At 41.1% G+C, this 19,805-nt stretch overlaps 1 protein-coding gene across 1 annotated transcript; it reads right to left on the reverse strand.

The window, feature by feature from the left end:
• On the reverse strand, nucleotides 1-19,612 carry plekha8 (pleckstrin homology domain containing, family A (phosphoinositide binding specific) member 8). The gene is made up of 13 exons (XM_080427591.1): nucleotides 19,367-19,612; nucleotides 17,967-18,083; nucleotides 17,574-17,729; nucleotides 17,161-17,282; nucleotides 15,107-15,265; nucleotides 13,305-13,345; nucleotides 12,386-12,525; nucleotides 9,877-10,255; nucleotides 8,334-8,419; nucleotides 6,539-6,597; nucleotides 5,587-5,788; nucleotides 5,095-5,156; nucleotides 1-4,519 (listed from the first exon to the last, which is right to left on the reverse strand). The coding sequence occupies exons 1-13, from the start codon at nucleotides 19,404-19,406 to the stop codon at nucleotides 4,322-4,324; spliced, it is 1,761 nt and encodes a 586-aa protein (XP_080283717.1). The 5' UTR covers nucleotides 19,407-19,612; the 3' UTR covers nucleotides 1-4,321.
• Nucleotides 19,613-19,805: the final 193 nt, after the last annotated feature.

The raw sequence follows: 19,805 nt of genomic DNA on the forward strand, positions 1-19,805 counted from the left end.
TTCATTTCATTGGGTTTATTGCATAAAAATCAAATAGCATCTTATGTACATTGATAGAAAACAAACATTAAGATACAATGGCATATTGTCAGGATTTGAAGGGGGAGTAAGTGATATGTTTTTGTAAAAAAGAAAAAATATGAAAAAGTGAAAGCTCTATATACTCCTATTAAACACTGCTACTGTACACAGTGTTTGTTGTAACAGCTCTGCAGCTCTTAGGTAAACAGAACATACGTCTTCAGGTTGGGATTCCAATTTTATCCAATCAACTCCACAAAGATAATTTATCAGCATTAATTCAGTGCTCCAGTTCCAATTTTGTCTGCTCATTTTGTTTTGTTTCATCACTTCCAATTTCACCTGTATGAGTTATTTTCTCCTGAATGGGTAGAATTGGTATCCCGACATGAAAATGTATTTTCTGTTTACTGGAGAGATGGGGCGACCCCTGTTACTGAACAAAGTCTAGACTCTATAGCAATGATTAATATCAGAATATAGAGCTAATTAACTCATTCCCTGCCTAGAACGACTAAAACGACTTTTGTCCTTTAAGTCCCCACTGCCAAGAACGACTAAAACGACTTTTAATTTTTTCAAAAAAAAAAAAATCTTTTTTTTTTTCTTATTTATTTATTAAAATTTTAACCTAAAGACCAAGGAGATATGATTTGTTGAAGATCTAGACTCCAATCCACTTCCTTGTTAACTTAAAACTTCAACATTTTGTATCTTGGCTCCTGAGTACTTTTTTTTTCTATGAAAAATCTCTGGCAGTTTGTCAAACGCAAAAATAAAAAAGTTCTGGCAGTGAATGAGTTAACACTTATTTTAACAAAATAATGTCACTTATCACCACCTTTAACATTGGGAACAACACATTGGGAACAACAATCCATTATTGCAGTGATTCTCAACCGTGAGGATATTGCAAGTAGGCCCCCAAATAATTGGCAAAACTATAAGATAGTAATGATTAATTAAAATAATTATATATATATATATATAATAAATATTAATGTAGAAACAATTCCATGGTATCTTTTCTTTAAAACCTTGAAAAAAATTTGTTAAATAAGGGCTTAACAAACTACGTTAATACCATTGATCCAAGCAGGAACACAATTTATTGATTCATCGTTAAAATAAACATGCTCTGAAAATGCACGCGGCATCGGCTGCCGTGTTAAGAGGTCAGATGGGTGGGCCGCGAACGCTTTCAAGATTTTGAAGTGGGAAAATCAGAAAAGGTTGAGAACCACTGCACATGGTTGTGCACGGAATCATTACTGCAGTCGTTCCCGTAAACTCAAGGACTTGTGGAGAGAGAATACTGTTCTAGTACGTTGGCATGTGTTCAAACAACCAGATGGAACGTTCATGCTTTATTCGAATGGCTCAGTGATTCTGTGGCAAAAGAGTGCATCTACAGTATACCTATACATATATAACACTGTATCTAGTCTAATTGGTATCTAGATTATACTTTGTAGCATGGCGGTGTCGCTCGCCGGAAATTATTATTTTTAATAGAATTACGTCATTCTTGGCAAGCGTCATCAATGTGGGACAAAGTATAAACTACACTTTACAATTTGACAAAAGCATCGCCATCAAATGTTTTGTTATTATTGAATTGACATAACATAATTAGCAGGAGGCTGGAATGGTTAATAATACATGTAGAATAGAGCGCAAATGAATGGAAAAACTAAAGCTGACATTCAGATAGAGCGTAGGTCATCATAGCAAGTGTTATAACGACCATCCATTTTCACATAGTTTACTTAATTACGGTTTACTGTGCAGAACAGGAGGAGAGAGATGAGACTGAAGCAATGCGTTATGACGTGAACAATGCGTTATGACGTGAACAATGCGTTATGACATGAACAATGCGTTATGACGTGAACAATGCGTTATGACGTGAACAATGCGTTATGACGTGAACAATGCGTTATGACGTGAACAATGCGTTATGACATGAACAATGCGTTATGACATGAACAATGCGTTATGACGTGAACAATGCGTTATGACATGAACAATCAGCCCCCTTGCGATTGTTAAACACAGTAACCCTAGCATCCCTATTTGGGGGACATTTTTTGAAATGTTGAAAATAGCCGATAGCTAAAATAGCTGATCTAGAAGCTCACAACGCGTCGGACTGAGCTTGTAGATTGGCTATGTTCGCCATTTGTCATACGTCAATGTATATAGGTCTCAAGTGGTTAATACATTAGTAAGTTCAAGGCCTTGGTGTTATAGGCTATGGTGTGTTTAATTTAGTCATGCATTTTATAACCATGCTCTATGGATTGGATGCAAACATTGATGACATTTACCATTTCACTGAACAGTTAATAAATAGGCACGTGCGCGCACACACACACACACACACACACACACACACACACACACACACACACACACACACACGCGGCCAACTATGAATTGGTTTGTGCAGATGTCTAAATAGATATGCTGCTACTGAGTTCAGAACTCAGACAGTTGTATATGATCTTCCTGTGTATGGTAGGCAGCTCAATCTCAACACCAATTCTCATGAAAGCTCCCGTTTGGTCCCATGGCAAATCTATCTGGAGCTATAGCTTATGACAAGGATCTTCAACAAGGGGTCCGGGACCCCTCGGGGGTCCTCAGAGATACAACAGGGGTCCTTGGTCTGAAAAAGGTTGAAGACCCCTGGCTTATGACATAAGTACTGTAAATATAGACAAGCAATACATTGAGGGACATGGAAGGGAAAAACTATCAGGACTGATGATAAATTGCAATGGTCTAAGATACTGATTGGGTGACAAGTTAAAGGAAAAAACAACATCGACATAAGTGTCTTAATAAGGTGTTGTTGGGCCAGCACAAACTGCCAGAACGGCTTCAACGCACCTTGTCATAGATTGTACAGGTCTCCGGTACTCGACTGGAAGGATGGAACACCATGCTAACAAAGATCATTTGGTGTTTTGACGATGGTGCTGGGGAGCATGTCGGTTCAAAATCTCACATAGCTGTTACCAATGCCTTTTACTGGGTTTTTTAGGTTCTTTTGCACCTTAAACCTTGATGTTTTGTGCAAAGCATTTTGAATTGCCTTGTTGTTTAAAAGTACTACACAAATAAACCTGCCTTGCCTTGGTGTACACCACACACTCAATTTGTGGTCAAGGACTTTTTCCCCCCACATCTCCAGCGACTATGATTTTTGCACCACTGAACTCTCAATGTGCATTTGTCTTTGTAATGATGGGTTTATGAACTGCGACCATACTATAACATCCCTCTCTATGTAATTGTTGATGGACTGTTCTTGCTGACTCTTACTGAATTTTGTAAATGTCACTGAGTCACTGCTCTTACTTAAAACACTAGCCAGTTGAGCAGTCTTTGCGAACTGAAGCTCCTGCCATCCATGCCCCCAATAATAAACCCTCTTTCATATTCACCTGCTCAGCATTCTTATACATGCCAGAGCATGATCGGATATTAACTGCATAATTGTATCATGCAGTACGTCTGTACACAAGCATCTGCCAATGCTAGGTTTCTCCACTCGTTTTTTTCCTTTAATTTGTCACCTGTCTGGATATCTTAAAAGCACCCCATAGTTATTGGGCAAAGTAATCATCCGCTAACATGGTTTCTGTCAAATGCTATGTGCCAGTAGCAATTTATGTCCTAGTCCTTAGTCCTCATAAAACAGAGTAATCTTGATTTAAAAAAAGGTTCTTTTCAGCCAAGGGAAAAATGGAGAAAAGACAATGGATTAAAAAAAAAATCATGATGCATGGTGTCTGGAAAGGAATACCCTGTTTGTGTACCAACTCACAGTACATTAAAGCCAGATAAACTGCGCTCTGTAGACAAATGTCACAACAAACCATAATGGTTGGAGTCTGCGTTAGAGGGAAGTATCCTTGATTAAAAACTCACCAACGAATGCCTTTAAGTTACATACCCGGAAGCAGGTTTTAATCAAACCATTACTTCTGCCTATTGTTAATGCTCGTCTTACCCCCCCCCCCCAGAGGGCTACTGAAAACATGTCGTTCATTAACTACACCCCTCTTACTGCCAGCGCAGTTGGTGAAGCACTAGAAAACATCTCACATTGAACGTCGCTTAAGACTACTTTGTACCCAGGATGCTTTTTGCAGAGCGAGCGTTCACACCCGGCTCTACTGTACTTCCTGTCCTCTCGGTGACGAGTCACCGCAACGCCTCATCAAGGGTTCAGGATCCTGCACTTGGAAGTGGGCTCCACTCTCCTCCGAGTTTTGCTTTGCGGGGGGCCTCACACCACCTCGTCGGACTCTAGGTTGTACTCCTCGTACAGGGCGTCCAGGATGGCCAGTTGGTTCTCCATGGCGGGCAGGTACACGCCCAGGTCTCTGTGAATTCCGCTGACGAAGCCTTCCTTCAACTCGTCGCCTTGCGTGGTCACCAAGGCAGCAGAGAAGCTCTCGTAGGTTGGGGCGGCTCTCAGGGCCAGCTATTAGAGGACATGGAGACATAACCAGATTCATGAGATGGAAAAAGACCTCGAAAGAGAATTTAAACATAGTAGATTCTAATATAACGCGGCGTGGCCTCCCTGTCCAATCATTAGCTGCCAATAGTGAGTTACTGTATGTGCAGTTTGTGAAAGCTTGTTACTTGTGGTCATGTCCTAATAGCGTGGTGGCAAACTATGCCTCACTTGGCCAAATGCAAATAGTGATCTTCATAAATACAGCACCAATAAGAACAAAAGTGCTTCACAAGAACAGTGTCGGTGTAACTAACAGATTTTCTTAAAGGTTTTATTTACATGCATAGATTTACAACTACGACCCAACTTTCATGCTCTTCATAAAAGTTTTACTTTACCAGGCACCTCAGCATTTCACGGTAAAAAGTGGTTCCGTTTCATGACGACATGCCCGTACCGACATGCGATTGGTCTACCGTTTGTGGGGACGTAAATACATACTTACATAAAAGGCAAACTCTATTATAGAATGTAACCACACCATTACAAACATGGAGTGTGTTATCAAAGAAGTGGAGCAGGTAAGGAATACGTACGGCAAACACGCCTCGCACCACCCATCCATGGTACTGGCGAAGGGTCTTTCCATAAGCGTTATCTGGGCAAAAGAAACAAGGAAATGTGAGGAAATGTTATGTCTGAAAATATTAACTTTGAATTGCTTGAATATACAAGTGCATATCTGTTTGTAACTTAACCACTTGGCCTGGTGTCCCTGTTTTGGGCATGTCATTAAAGTTTCAAAATGATTAATAATTGTTCAAAAGCAGACAAAAAGTGTGAGACGACGTTTTGTGAGATACACAATCTCACGAAACATTGTGGTCGGCTACTACTACTATTGGACAGTTCCATACAACAAAGTATCAAATTGGGGTGCATCAATTTATGGAAAAAACATAAAAAGATGAAATATGGAGATACAATGTTTCTGCCTGATGACGATATACAGTATAGGAGTGCATGCAAGTGTGGATGAATGCGTCTAGACACGTCTTTGTTACTCGCTCCTCAAAAGAGTCACTCACTGAGAGCACCCTGGATGTCTTTCTGTCCCACGTGGACCTCTGACAGGAACTCCTTGAGGAACTTGAGGCCTCGTCGGAGCCACAGCAGGGCCTCGGTGGCCGAGTTTCGCACCCGGGACACGTTTGTCCGCACCTCGTGCAGCACTATGGACTGAAGCGTGGGGAAGTTCTCGGAGGAAGACACCAGCTTCTGGTGAATTTTCTACAGCCAGGTGACAGTTGTCATGTAGGATCACACACACACAGAGTTCATTGGAATTAATTTACAGCAGTGGTGCCATGTTTAAAGGGGGTGTAAGTGATTTTCTTTTGTTGTTGTTCAAATAAGTGTGTTAAATAGCTCTATACTCTGATTTTGATAGCAATCATCTCTACATAGTGTCTGTTCCGTAAAAGGGGTCTCCCCGTCTCTCTGCAGCTTACTGTAAACATCACATTTTCAGGTCGGTATATCAATTTTATCCAGTCAGGAGAGAGAACTCATACAGAATAAACAAGTGAAATTGGAAGTGATGAAACGGCAGACAAAATGCAGTTAATGAACCTGAAAATATATTATCTGCTCACTAAGAACTGAAGAAACTACTGAACAAACACTCTATAGCAATGATTACTATCAGAATATACTGTAGAGCTTTAACTTCCCTTTACACCCCCTTTAATTAGGCACTACTACATTATTACAATTGTAGACATGGAGCTACATTTGAAAATACTTGATAAACATTCATATATCAGTTTATATGAGGGCCTTCATGTACTTTCTGTAGGAGACAAAACCATCGCCCCCCTGTGGAGATGTAAAGAACTGCTATAAATGTTTCCTGGTGAGGAAAGTTAATGGTCTGGTGTGTCATAGCACATTCAAGGTTATTTTAAATGTGTTCGTTTTATGAGTGAATTTGTTTAAAATAAAAAAGGTAAACAGTTTTTAACTGACAATCACGCTTACCTTGATGTTTCCAACAAAATCCATTTTAACTGGTGCAAACACTGTGGAGCCCAGCTTGTCTGAAGAGAGAGAGTCCTTAGTCATTGGTCTGTGGTTTATTTAGCACAGATGCTCATCTCCATTTGTCCTATATTCAACTACCTTTGTAGTTTCCCCACAAGGATCAATCTATCCATTACTGTAATTATGTGGTTGTTGGTACCATTATTATTATTATTATTAGTTGGAACACAACAAACAGAACAAACAATGATGAACAGTTTAGCAGGCATCAGGAGGTGATCCCTAAAATAAATCCCCTGTAATGAGAACTTATTAAACAGTAATTTTAATGATTTAGGTGCAGATTAAAAAATGTGCATGTGGCAGGGAAAACAAGTGGAAAGAAATGCAGCAAAGACACTGTCATTTCTGATAAATGAGTGAGACACACGTGAATAATGCAGCGTAGGGTTAAACACTGTGGAAGATTCCCTGAAATATATTTCTTCCTTAAACCGAAAAAATCTATTCATGGATCTCGGGATCCACATGGGAACGGCGTGGTTCCTATGTGGATCTCGGACTTCATGTGGCCAGCATGTGATATCAGTCATCTGTGACACATCTATAACGTATAGATAAATACTTCTAAAAGTATAACACACACGTGCATTTGAAAACAAATGAGTGGAGGCGGTGTAAATAAATACATGCTTTGGCTCAGATCGGCTCAGTGGTCTGCAAGATTAGCTCCGGAGACACAAAAAGACTCTTATAGACGGCAGCCTCCAGTAAGCCAAGCCGTAAAATATAATATATAGCTATAAAGTAATATAAATATAATATCACTATATAACTCTATAGTGAGTTTCAATCAATTTACAGTAGGTTGTGTAGCCTTAATACTGTCCATGTACATTCCAGGTGAATCACAGGGCCTATAAGGCAACGCAGCCTAAACATGACACACAAAACACTGACACGTGAACACAGTGAGAGAAAAGGACATCATTTAAGATGTAGAGGGGAAAATATGCAGATGGGGTGGCCATGCAAGAACAGGTTAGAGGTTAAATAAGGAGGCGAGACAGTCAGGCGGTGGCCGCGGCATGAAGGAGAGAAACATGCCAGCATGCTAGCATACGCAATTTGCAGGATGACGGCTCCATTTTTAGCATAGCTTTCATTAGCCCCGTTAGTTACAGCTAGAAAGCTGCGGTTCTCATCTGCAGTCCTGGGGGGTCAGACACTGTGCGTTCACTGTAATACACCACACCATGAGATGCAGATGAGAACCATGAGTATTAGTGGATGTAAAATGATTGAATGCACAGATAAGATTGTCGCTGTTGGCCCGGAAACCTTGTACTGGATGTCCAAAACCGTTACATTTCAGGAAATGGAAAGAAGAACCCGTGTTCCAGTAGTTATTTTAGTCACAAGCTCTTGTTAATACTTTTCATTGGTTAAGCAGCAGATGTAAGAACCCACAGACACACTTAACCACTTTGAGCCTGGCGTCCCTTTATGTCATTATGGGTTAGGGTACAGTACATCAGAAATGTTCAACAATTTTCCCAAATAGCTAAAAAATAGCCAATATACAAGCTCACAATGCGATGCACTGTGAGCTTGTATATCTGGTATTTTTTTGCGATGCGATGAAGCATAAATTTGGGAATTTATGAAAGAAAAGAAAAGAAAGGAAGATGAAATATGGAGATACAAGGTTTCTGACTGACAGCGACTAATATGCAGAATGAGAGAGAGGGCGGACAAAGACAGGAGAGACTGAAAGTGACTTGTATCCTACCTAATACTGGTACTATTGCATAGCATGAGTCCAAAAACTCTTGTGTGGGGATACCATTGTCCTCGATGAGTCTTATATCACTAAATCTATGAAGAAAATAAAAAATAAAGAAAAGTAACACACACATCCCAACATATGTCATAGATTAGAGAAAGGTCCAACCCAGTTCAACTTTTTTATTTGATCAAACCAAATGAATTAAAATAACAGGTTTACATACAAAACCAAGCCATACAAACGATTCACACACAACGTGATGCAGTTTGACTTGCCTGTCAGTACCTGAGATTATTAGGCTACTACTGGTGGTGGTTCTAGAGCTGGACAGTAGGGATACACAAACCATGACACACAATCATGTCCCACTGACTTACAAATATGAGCTTATTTCATAGCTGCACTTGTTAGGAGTTATATAACACTGGATAGGAGAGTAAGATATAAGTTAACTAAAACTTAAAAAGAGTAACGTTCCTTTTGCCTTGCACTTTTAATACTGGTTCATCAAAACTACTAAGCCTTATTAGTCATTCCAGCAATGCTTTTTCTTGTCCAGAACATAAAATAAAAAAAAGGAATAAATAGTTCAAAGAAAGAGCAAAAAGGGTAACAAAGAAACTTTACAAACCCAAATGTCAGAAGAGGGCATCTCTGTACGTGTCATGTGATCAAGAGAAAACACACTAATATAAAAACACTCATCGTAACATCTTCAAACGGATTGTTATTATATAAATAATAATATTCTATAATTGTTCATATTCAGCCTTGTGCAAAGTAGCTACTTTTTGACAAACACATAATGGTGGCGACTGACCTCTTCATATGCACTGCACCTTTAGGCCTGGCTCCGACTGACTACAGTACAATTCACATAAGATCTGTTCAAACCAGGGGTGGGCCCAGCATCGGCTTTAATATCAATTCTGTTCCATATTATATGGTGATTACGCTGGCCGATAAAGCTGAAATTCTTCCCTTTTATGAGATGCATCGGGCTCTATCGTGTCTAGTTTAGTGCCTACTCCATGGATTTTGTAATTAAATTCCATTGAATTTAATTCAAATGCTGTACAGTATGTTTGAGAGAAGTTATTATATTAAACATACTTATGTTAATTCAAATCCATATTAAAACATTTACATCTACCGCAATTAAATAATGGTACAACAGATCGGCAATCGAACATTTGGTAGTGGCCCTGAAAAAAAAACAATTATCGGTCAACCCCTAGTACAAACCCAATTGATTCTGAAGTAGTATTAACCACTTAAACCCTAAATACTTAGAAAACTAATACTTAGTTGACCGGGGTCTGCTCTCTACTTGGTCCGCTCTTTTTTCCCTCTGCACCAAATCTCTAAGCGACGCGTTGTGAGCTTTTAGACCATTTTTTTCCCCGGCTAATGTTCTCCCCCAGGAATGGGGACGCTAGGGTTCAAGTGGTTAACGGTCTACAGTTGAAATGTCACAGCCGGTCATGTTTCTAAAGCCACTAACGTGTCCTAAAGGATGTGACCCTCCTGAGGCGTGTTGCCGTACCTGTGGCTCATTGTGCTGAAGAAGGTCTCCACCTGCTCTGCCTCTTCCTGCTGCACTGAATCCTGGGAGGGAATCTCTTCCTGTTGCTGGACCTCGTCTCTCGAATCGGCAGGGACATCTTCCTGTTGGTCTGAAGGAGAGGCGGGGCTACCAGGCTCTTTGTGGCGTTCCTCCTCCTTCTCCTCCTCCTCCTCTTGGCTTTGGTCCGCCGTGTGCTTCTGATCTTTCTCCTCTTTGTCATCGGCGTCATCCTGCTCTTCCTCCTCACCTGCTCGTTGGTCGGTGTGTTCGGCCTCAGGGGCATTCTGGGTAACGTGGGGAGGAGCGTGTTCAGCTACTTCCTCTGGGATTGAGCTGGTGCCGCTGATGGTACTGGAGTCTGGATGGTGCACAAGCACAGACACACACAGACACAGACAGACACACACAGACACACACATCCAGGGAAATAGTGCTTACATTTTCTTTTAATGGATAAACTTGCAAACTACACAACACAATATTTTTCAATGACAGGTTTAAGACAACGGCTACAGCATTTCGTCCCACAGTAGGTTAGAACCAGAGTTATTGAGAGAGAGAGAGTTACAACACTCCCAGACTTCCACTGTAAACAACGTCATTTTCACGGAATATTCAATCATTTATTTCAGGTGATTTGGAATTTGCTTGGGGTGCTCAGAGATAACAAAAATAAGAAGAATGTGGAAGTAACGCTTGTCATAGAGTGTTCCAAACACTACTGTACAATTCCAACGTTGAAACCTCATAATGGGTGTTGTTGATGAAGCACGCGTGACACATGTAATCGCATTGTGGCAAGATCAAAGGGTGTCCGAACTCTCTCTTTCAATGTGTCTGGTTTGAACCCGATACCTATTAAAACACTATTACTATCTGGCTATATAATTTGGCTACATGTTTATTATCAGCCTCAGTTGAAATGCAAAGACATCACTGGGCTTGTTGGTGGTGAGAAATGCATGGAGAAGTATTTGTAGAGATGTGTCCCAAATTAAGAAGGTCTGTAGTTGTAATGTAAAGTGATACTCGTCATCATCATCCGACTTGTGGATATGGTACAGCAGTACTTAAAAAATGCAGCTTTGTTCACTATGCAAAAAATACATGGCATGACATGTCATCTACGGTCATTTATTCAAATATGATGAGATAAGGTTATCGCAAAACAAGACAGGGTCTAATTACGGTCTAATAACTTCCCTGTGCAATCTGTACGTGTTATTGACAGTGAGTTACTAGGTGTGCAGTTTGAGAACGAAGCAGCGATGAAATGCTAACGTGAGCTTAGCAGGGTGAGGTGAGCTGTGATTGACATAGACGTGTCAGCTGAATAGTGACATCGGTGTCACACCATAAAAACGTGCAGACGGTTACGTCATTTTGTTCTCTAAATACCATCCAGGCGCCGCACTGCCCCCCTCCCACCCCCCACACACAGACACACACACACACACACACACATCAACGTCTTAATGTGGCCAACAGGCATTTGCTTCTACAACTCAAATACTCCTTAAGCGCCAAATATACCGTTAGCGTTGCAGTTCTCTAAATGTCTCAATAAGCCATGTTACTTTAACTAACCCTATATATACACAGTTGACCAGGATTCCCCAGGGATCTATACTTGGAGGGAATAGCCAATCTAGAAGCTCTCTGCTTCTATTTTCACTCAATGTTCGCAGAATGTTTGCCTATTTTGACATGACCAGAGTAGGGACACTAGGGTTCATGTGGTAACACATTTTCCTCTGGCCAACTCTGCAGCCACAAAGCAGCATTGTGTTGGCTTCCTGTTTATGGCAGTACTGTACATTACACACTGACTCAGCACTTTTTGGAATCCCCCTAAAAAAACACGGATTTTTTCACCGGAAATGGAGTGCTGCATAGACGCAAATTGGATCTATGATTGGGTCGACTACTTACTTCAGCCCTAACGATGTTTACGTTACTATGTTACATTTGAGCATAATTCTGGGGTTTAAAATGAGTCAAAACTCAACGGATTGGCAGGGAATGTGCATTCTCTCCACGGCTGCCATTTGTTGCCCTGCTTGTAAGTTCGGTTGATTAAATGAATGCTGAGGGTAATGCAATAATGCAGCTGGGCATACATCATTGTCCACCCTCTAAAATACATTAATCTATCCACATCATTTCAAACGCGCCCCCCACCCACACACACACACACACACACACACACACACACACACACACACACACACACACACACACACACACACACACACACACACACACACACACACACACACACACACACACACACACACACACACACACACACACACACACACACACACACACACACACACACACACACACACACACACACACACACACACACACACACGTCATTTGTGTCTGGGTTGTTCCCTGAAGGCAAGTGTATTTTTCCTTTCAGGAATGCAGTAATGGTCTCTGGTTCAAGGAGCCTGCAGCAGAAATGGAACCAAACGCTGACCTGTGAGAGACAGCTGGTTTTTCTGTGGGGGGGCTGAGTTATTTGGTCCGTCAGGTTCATCTGGTCCCTCCGCACCAGAGTCCAGGCTCTGGCTGTCATGTGCTATGGATCCCCCTGAGATTTCACCCGATTCTCTCCGTCTGAAAATAAGTTGCAGTTACTTCTAGACAGCTGTGATGCACTTTTTGGGTGCAGCTCTAGTAGTGGACCACACTGCCCCAAGAACTTGTTATATTAACCACTTGAACCCGAGTATGCCTATTCCGGGGTGAACACTCGCCAGAAATAGCCGATCTAATAGCGAAGAGATTTGGTGTAGACGGGGGAAAAAACGGTCTTAGTACAGCTGTAACTCAAGTCTGTTTCACTAAGACTAAAGGGTTTAAGTGGTTAACTCTCAATGGCTATGTATACATGCAAACAGACCATGCATTATTTGTCATTATTCAGAATAGACCACATTCCATTTAAGCTATTTACATGATGAGTTGCCTAAATATTTCTGTTTACATGCACTGAAGCATTGTCTGATCGAACGATGCGCAAAGACGTCTAAGGCCCTTCCACTTTACTCTCTTAAGCCATACATACTGTCTTATGACAAATACCAAATAATATCCAATCTACAAGCTCACAATGCGTCACATTGTGATGGGTAATGAGCTCGTAGATCTACTATTTTCAAATAACTTTTGCCCATAACGACATGCCCAAAATAAGAGATGCCCGGGTTGAAAATGGTTCATTTCTTACATCATGAAACGTTTGAGTAGATATTTGACTCTCTTTGTCAGTGTGTTGGGTGAGGCGAGGAACACTGGCCATATTGTTGCTATCAGAAATGAGCTAATGTGTGAGCCTGCCTGGGGCAGCAGGGTGCAACAAAAGAGTAGCATTAATAGACCATGAAGCAACCTACTTTTCTCCAGTGTTCTGATTCAAATGACTGACGGGCTTGATCTGTGGGCGAGAACAAGCAAGACATTAACAATTAGTGTTTAGGAACAACCAGATTGAGAGGTCACAGTTTAGTTCAGTCAGGAACAGAAACACGGTCGCCATGTATTGCAACAAACGGAAATACAGTATATCCAATTATTTCACTGCAATTTCCGGATCATTGAGCTTCTGCTCAGTTCCGGGAGATTAGCAGTAAACACCACCAGTGCAATAGAGTATAGAATAGACAATAGAGCAGCAGAACAGACCGTTTTTGGTGCATTTTTAAAAGATAAGACCTTTAGAGCAATAAACAACCACAGTGTGCTCATTAACCAAGCTAAGTAGCCTTGGGAACCAATGGTTCCGGACTCCCGAGCCATGTGCCCCATAGTTCAGCAGCCTGTCTATTGTTTCCATAGCGTAAGGCTGCTTGACATACAAGTACACCCCCTGAACATGATGATAGTTTGTCACAGGGACTTACCCCTGGTCCAACCCTTGATAATGAGAGAGAGATGCTGAGGCCTGAGGAGGCATTGGGTACCATTTTGATGGTATGACTCGGCCTGGGATTGAACCCCAGTCTCACAGTCTCTGGGCGGACACTCTAACCACAAGGCCACTGAGCTTGTTAACCAAAAATCAAAGTTCAGTCTCGGTTTATTGCACGGCTTGGTTGAATGCTTGATTCGTAATGGTCAGTCACTAAGCAGACCGCTGCTATGAAGATAAGACGTTGCTGTGGAAGGAGAGTGCGCACCTGAATCAATCAATGGGCGCCGGGCGCACTCGGCTAAATCTAATGGACTATTTTCTTTACCGTAAGCAATAAAGATTTGCGTCAATTTATCTCTACATTAAGTAGCTGTGTAATAAGCGGTATGATTAACAGTGAGCCGGTCATTGTTGAGAAATAAACCCTTTCAGTGTGATAAAGACCCCTCTGCTTTGTGTCGGTCTGGGTTTATTTCTCAACAAAGACCTGCTCACCATTAATTATCCCATCCATAATGCGTTCAAAATTGGCCCACCAGAGGACTTCAGGGAACAGATTCATGTCTACATAAGTGATGTGACTCTCATGCATTTTGGACGACCATTGTCGCCACTCTCTCATTACACCACTCCGGATGGAGTCATATTTAAATGGGCTGCCATGTTGTGACAATGGGCTGTGATTGGTCCATGACTGATTAGAAACACAGATTCGATCTGCAGGCTGTCAACTGATCACAGCTGGGACAGGACAGCATGTCCTGCATGAACTAACATGACGCTCCATTTATTGCATCTGGGCGACATGACCTTAGGATAACATCACAATGGCTATGGACCAAACATTTATATTCAAATTTAATTTGAAATTAGAGAATTTACCTACAGTATGTGTATTATAAAAGTTATTAGTTATAGATTTTAGACCATCTTCTCTTATCTTGCTTGCTTGTTTGTCTTTCACACTAGTAGCACTAGTGGGGAACATTATGGTTAGTAGGGAAACAGTGGAGACGAGAGATAAGGACGAGACAGTTATTTCATTTCCCCTTTCACTAAAAAGAGGCATATTTGCAATTACTCAATAATACTGGATTTTTCACACCGTTAAGTCTGATTCATGCTTCATCATACGCCGGTGTCATGTGGCAAAAATAGCCAAGTTCACAACGCACAGGGCTAATTTTTATTAAAATATAGAAACCCAACCAGAGAACTGGATATTCTTTAGTCAGCACTCAGCACTACTACATCCACAGAGATGAGGTAAATAAAGGAACATACCTTCTGTGGTTTGATAGCTGCCACTGGAGGAGAGCCGGGGGGGCTCTGCTTTATCACGTCTGTGTTGAAAGTGCGGTTGGCTATCTGCATGCACTCCTCCAGGGTCTTCAGAAATGTGGTGCATGTGGATTTCACCATGTTTCCACTGTCCACATCCGTCTGAAAGAAAAATGTTATAAAATAAATATTAAATACACACCCTCTCCACTGACTCTCGAGCATAGACTGTAAAAAAAAAAAAAGAATGGACGAAGCTACGCAATTGGTTTCTACAGACCGTAAATGAAGCCGAGTGTTCAGGAATTTCAAATCCGCCATCTTTCAATATCGCGTCATATCGCGTCATATAACCTGCAGAATGCAACCAGACCAGTATTGGTTGGGTAGCTTGTCAATCAAGAGCGGGGGCGGGGAACGAATGCTATTGGTTGTGTAGCTTGTCAATCAAATCATCCCGCCCCTCCTAGAGCATAGCCTACTTTATCGTCAATTTTAAAATAAATGGGACCATAATTTACCAAAACGCATATCATGATGATTGAAAGGAGACTTTAAACTAGCGACTGGAAGCATATAGCATTTATGACAATGTTTATTAAGGTAAGAAAATCAAGTCTAAAGTTCGTCAAAAACCCATCCGCTTGCATCGAGATAAATTATTTCTGACACCAGCAGGGGTAAAACAGCGAAACTACAGGCCATTCATATGAACTGTCACTTGAACTCTCTTCCTTATTCGAATCAATTTCAAAGCAGGAAGCTGGGCCCTTGCTCTCGAGTCTATATGGTCGACTTTGGGGTGAAAATGCACAAACAATTATAAAAATAAATATTCATTTGGTGGGCATGGCTGCTGCTCGATGTTTTATAATGTCAATAGAACCAAAGCAGTGCACACTGACGGTCTTCAACGCTGGACAAAAGAGTCCGGGGATTAAGTGGTTAAGGGCTCCAGGAGACTGAAACGCTTCCGTATGACGGTGGCATCGCCGACGTATCCTTTGTATGTTTATCCAGCCTTTTGCCAATCAACCTGGAGGAGCTTCAAGCCTCCAACGCACTGTCGTTTTTGACGTCCGTGCTGCTGAAACACTAGCAGGATTAATATACTGGTGCGGTAGGCTACACGAGTCATTATTTCATGTTTGACAACATTCAAGTAGAACTATGAGAAGGTAAAATAACGGGTTACTCTACTGCAATAAATAGTTTATGGGTGTCAAGTGCCATGACCAGTTATAAACAGCATATCGTCGCTGTCGGACAGAAACCAGCTAACTCCATTTTTCTAAGCTTTTATTTTTCTAAATAAATCAGTGCTATTGAACACCCTTTACGTCTGTGTGTGGGTTTTACAAATATTGAACCAATGAAAAGTATTAAAAAGCTCTTCTGACCAAACCTCCTAACTCCATTGGATCCTCAAACCACCTAAACTCCAACTTTGGCAGTTTTTTCCATCATTGATTAGAATGACAAAGTTAGATGGAAAAAAAAAAACAATACAAATGTAATGGTCAAAAACCTCCTAACTCCAATTGAGCTGTACTTGGGTAAAGTTATGATAATATAAGGACACGTTCAAGTATCACCGTACCAACTTTGATGAGGCGGTATTGTGTTGTTCTAAAAACCTTTCCTGAAAAGTTTACATTTTGGACATAGCTGGTTTCTGCCCGACAGCAGAGATATAATAATACACCCAAATATAACCAAATATAATAAAGTCAGTTGACACAAAACATTCACCTGAATATCTTGGCCCTGTGTCAGGTACAAATAGACACCGACAGGATGCCATTCAGCAGCGTGCAACTAAATCTGCTGACGTCAAGCAGGTCTGACCTGAAAGTCAACTGGTTTTAAAAATGCATTGACGACACTAAACTGTTTGCTGGTTGACTGGAAGAATAAAAACACTATCTTTCAGGCAACAGCACTTTTCAATGTGACGAGTCACTGTTTTACAGGTGATCAGGTGCCCCCTGTGCTGCAGTTCATCACCACGTCAATGAAATGCTTCTCTCGTTTCAAAAACTCAACCCCTGTCTCACCTCTGCGGAGTCTTCCAGCTCATCGCTGTCCTTGATCTTGTTTACTTGTTGGAGGAGAAGGTCACAGTACAATCTTAGTTCAGACATCTTAGTTTTCAGTGCTTCTGTGCTCTCCTGGATCTCTGGTTTGGGCAAAGAATAACAGGAGGAATAAGTTACAAAGCACTAGCTATAGGAGCAAAAATAAATAAGCCTTTTCATCAGGAAGGGATTTATAATTATCAAAGAGAGATGAATAAAACCCCCACACAATGCAACATGAGCTTAAAAGTGTAACAACGTGAATTAAGACAAAGCCAGAGAAATTGTATTTCGTTTTAAAATGAATAAGGGCTAAAATGCTGTACATGTAATCAGCCGTGTGAAAGTCGAAACTATTGTTATGTCATTAGTATCCAAAGCTATCATGTTACCTTTCTCTCTCTTTGTGCGGTTGTCTGTAAGGCAGGCTTTGGCTGTTCCCAGAGCCACCAGCCATTTCTGCCTCTCTGCTGCGTTGATGGCTCGCAGGTAGAAATACTGCTCCCCTGGGATGGTCAGGTCCACTCGCGTAAAGTCCGATGAATTAACTATAAAAGAACATAACAGCGGGTGAGGAGACAATAATAATAAATTATATACTATAGCATTTGGAACATAATTTAGCTCAAATTGCTTTAAAGCAGCACTATTGCCAAACTTAGCCAAGTAATAGTTAACATGCAGTGTATTTGACTATTGAAAATGCATGATGTTTGGACCTTCATTATTGGCACGAAGACACCGTTTAAAGATCTAAAAACAACCTGCCCAAGGAACTGACCAACCTTGAATTTCACAAACTGAAATCTTAATGCTGCCCTTGCATCCTTTCTTTGTGTCTTCCTGAGAGTCATAGTAGGACAGGGTGCCTCCGTTCAGGACAAACCAACGAGGCTGCCAACCTGAGACAGTCATCAGAGTTTATTTGCACATTGTCACATTCCATACAGAGTAAACTCCATATGCTTCACATTAAAAGGACAACAAAAATACATGCATATCTATGCATTTTAAGACATACTGTATTATGTACAAATTCAGTAGAACCCCCCCACACACTTACTGGACAAAATATAGCATTTATAACCCCCATTAATCCACTGTCCACTCATTCACATAACACTTTATGTCCCCCCCCCCACACGCACACACATACTGGATATATATATACACACAAAATACAGCATTTATAAACCCCATTAATCCACACATTCACATGACAACACTATTTATGACACCCCAGACCCCCCACACACAGGACACAGGCTACAACCGACAGCAACACACACACACACACACACACACACACACACACACACACACACACACACACACACACACACACACACACACACACACACACACACACACACACACACACACACACACACACACACCCTTTTCAGAACTGATATTAGAGCACCAAACCAAGTATTGATATAAGATATAAAACCGTTACAGCGTTAGGGTTAAATAGCAACCAAAGTAAAAACATGGGATTATCTTCTTGGCTGGCTGACAGGTGGTGGTACAGCTATAGCAGCTAATGCTATCTATATGAAGTATTATTCATATAGGTTATAACGTTTGAAATAGCATTTAACAACTTACATTACAACACTGAGTGTGGACAGTGGAGTCTAACATGACTTTCAATCATTTCAACCCAGGCTTTTATTTGCTGTAACGCTAATAGCTAACCCCAGTGTTGCCATGTCGGCTTATTATAAGCGACTTGGGGCTTCTTTTTCTGTAAAGTTGCTTGTAAAAATTGGTAGTTGCGGGTTGCTTATCTAGGATTGCTTCCAAAAAAATGTTAAACCAGTGGTTCTCAAATATTTTCATGGAAATGTTTTGTGCCAGGGCGCATTTGTGTTGTTAGAATGTTTCAATATAATATTCCAAATATTCCACATTTTATTTCAAGAATTTTTGAAAATAGCAGATCTACAAATATAATGTAAAATAGCCAAAGCATACTGTAGAGGTGGCCTAGTTGCTTCTTTTGGGCTTGTTTTCCTTAGACCTGGTTACCTATTTCTCTCTCAAAATATGGCAACACTGTAGCTAACCCCCCGTTAGCTACATAGCCTAGCTTATTACAACTACTCAACACAATGATGACTATCGACTACACACACACACACACACACACCATAGAAACCATGCTCAGTAAAAAACCTACCACTGATGTAATTAGTCCACTTGTAGAGAATCCCCTCCATGGTGTAAGTTATTGGTTCATTACTTGTTGTGTGTGTTGTTGATCATATTCAGATAAGATGCCCAGCTGATCGCAGCACAGACTCCATCGGGTCTCCAAGTAAAAAAAAGTCTGTGTATTTTACGGAGTAACGTTGCCGTCTAGTCTTTACATCTCGCCTGCTACGAGGATTAAAGTGCGTAAAGTTGTTGGTGAATCGACGTCCGTCACGAGAGGATCACACAATCCTCCCACTTGTCACGTCAAAGGGATTGTGTCTAGAATATCCCATAGCCCTGATACACGACTGGGTGTCATGGATTAACTTTAACATAGTGTTTACACTTTCTCCCTTTTAGCCCTTTGATCTACTTAAACGTTCAGATGTCAAATTTAAAGTACTTACCCCATGGCCACGGAT

The sequence above is a fragment of the Gymnoscopelus braueri genome (assembly GCF_963280865.1).
Source record: "Gymnoscopelus braueri genome assembly, chromosome: 4".
Classification (NCBI taxonomy): Eukaryota; Metazoa; Chordata; class Actinopteri; order Myctophiformes; family Myctophidae; genus Gymnoscopelus; species Gymnoscopelus braueri.

Bases quoted from the DNA above. Each gene is read 5' to 3' on its own strand.
- plekha8 (XM_080427591.1), bottom strand. From the start codon at position 19,406: ATGGAGGGGATTCTCTACAAGTGGACTAATTACATCAGTG. The intron at 18,084-19,366 runs GTAGGTTTTTTA...TGACTGTCTCAG, and splicing joins GTGGACTAATTACATCAGTG to GTTGGCAGCCTCGTTGGTTT. The intron at 17,730-17,966 runs GTTGGTCAGTTC...GTTCTTTTATAG, and splicing joins TTCAGTTTGTGAAATTCAAG to TTAATTCATCGGACTTTACG.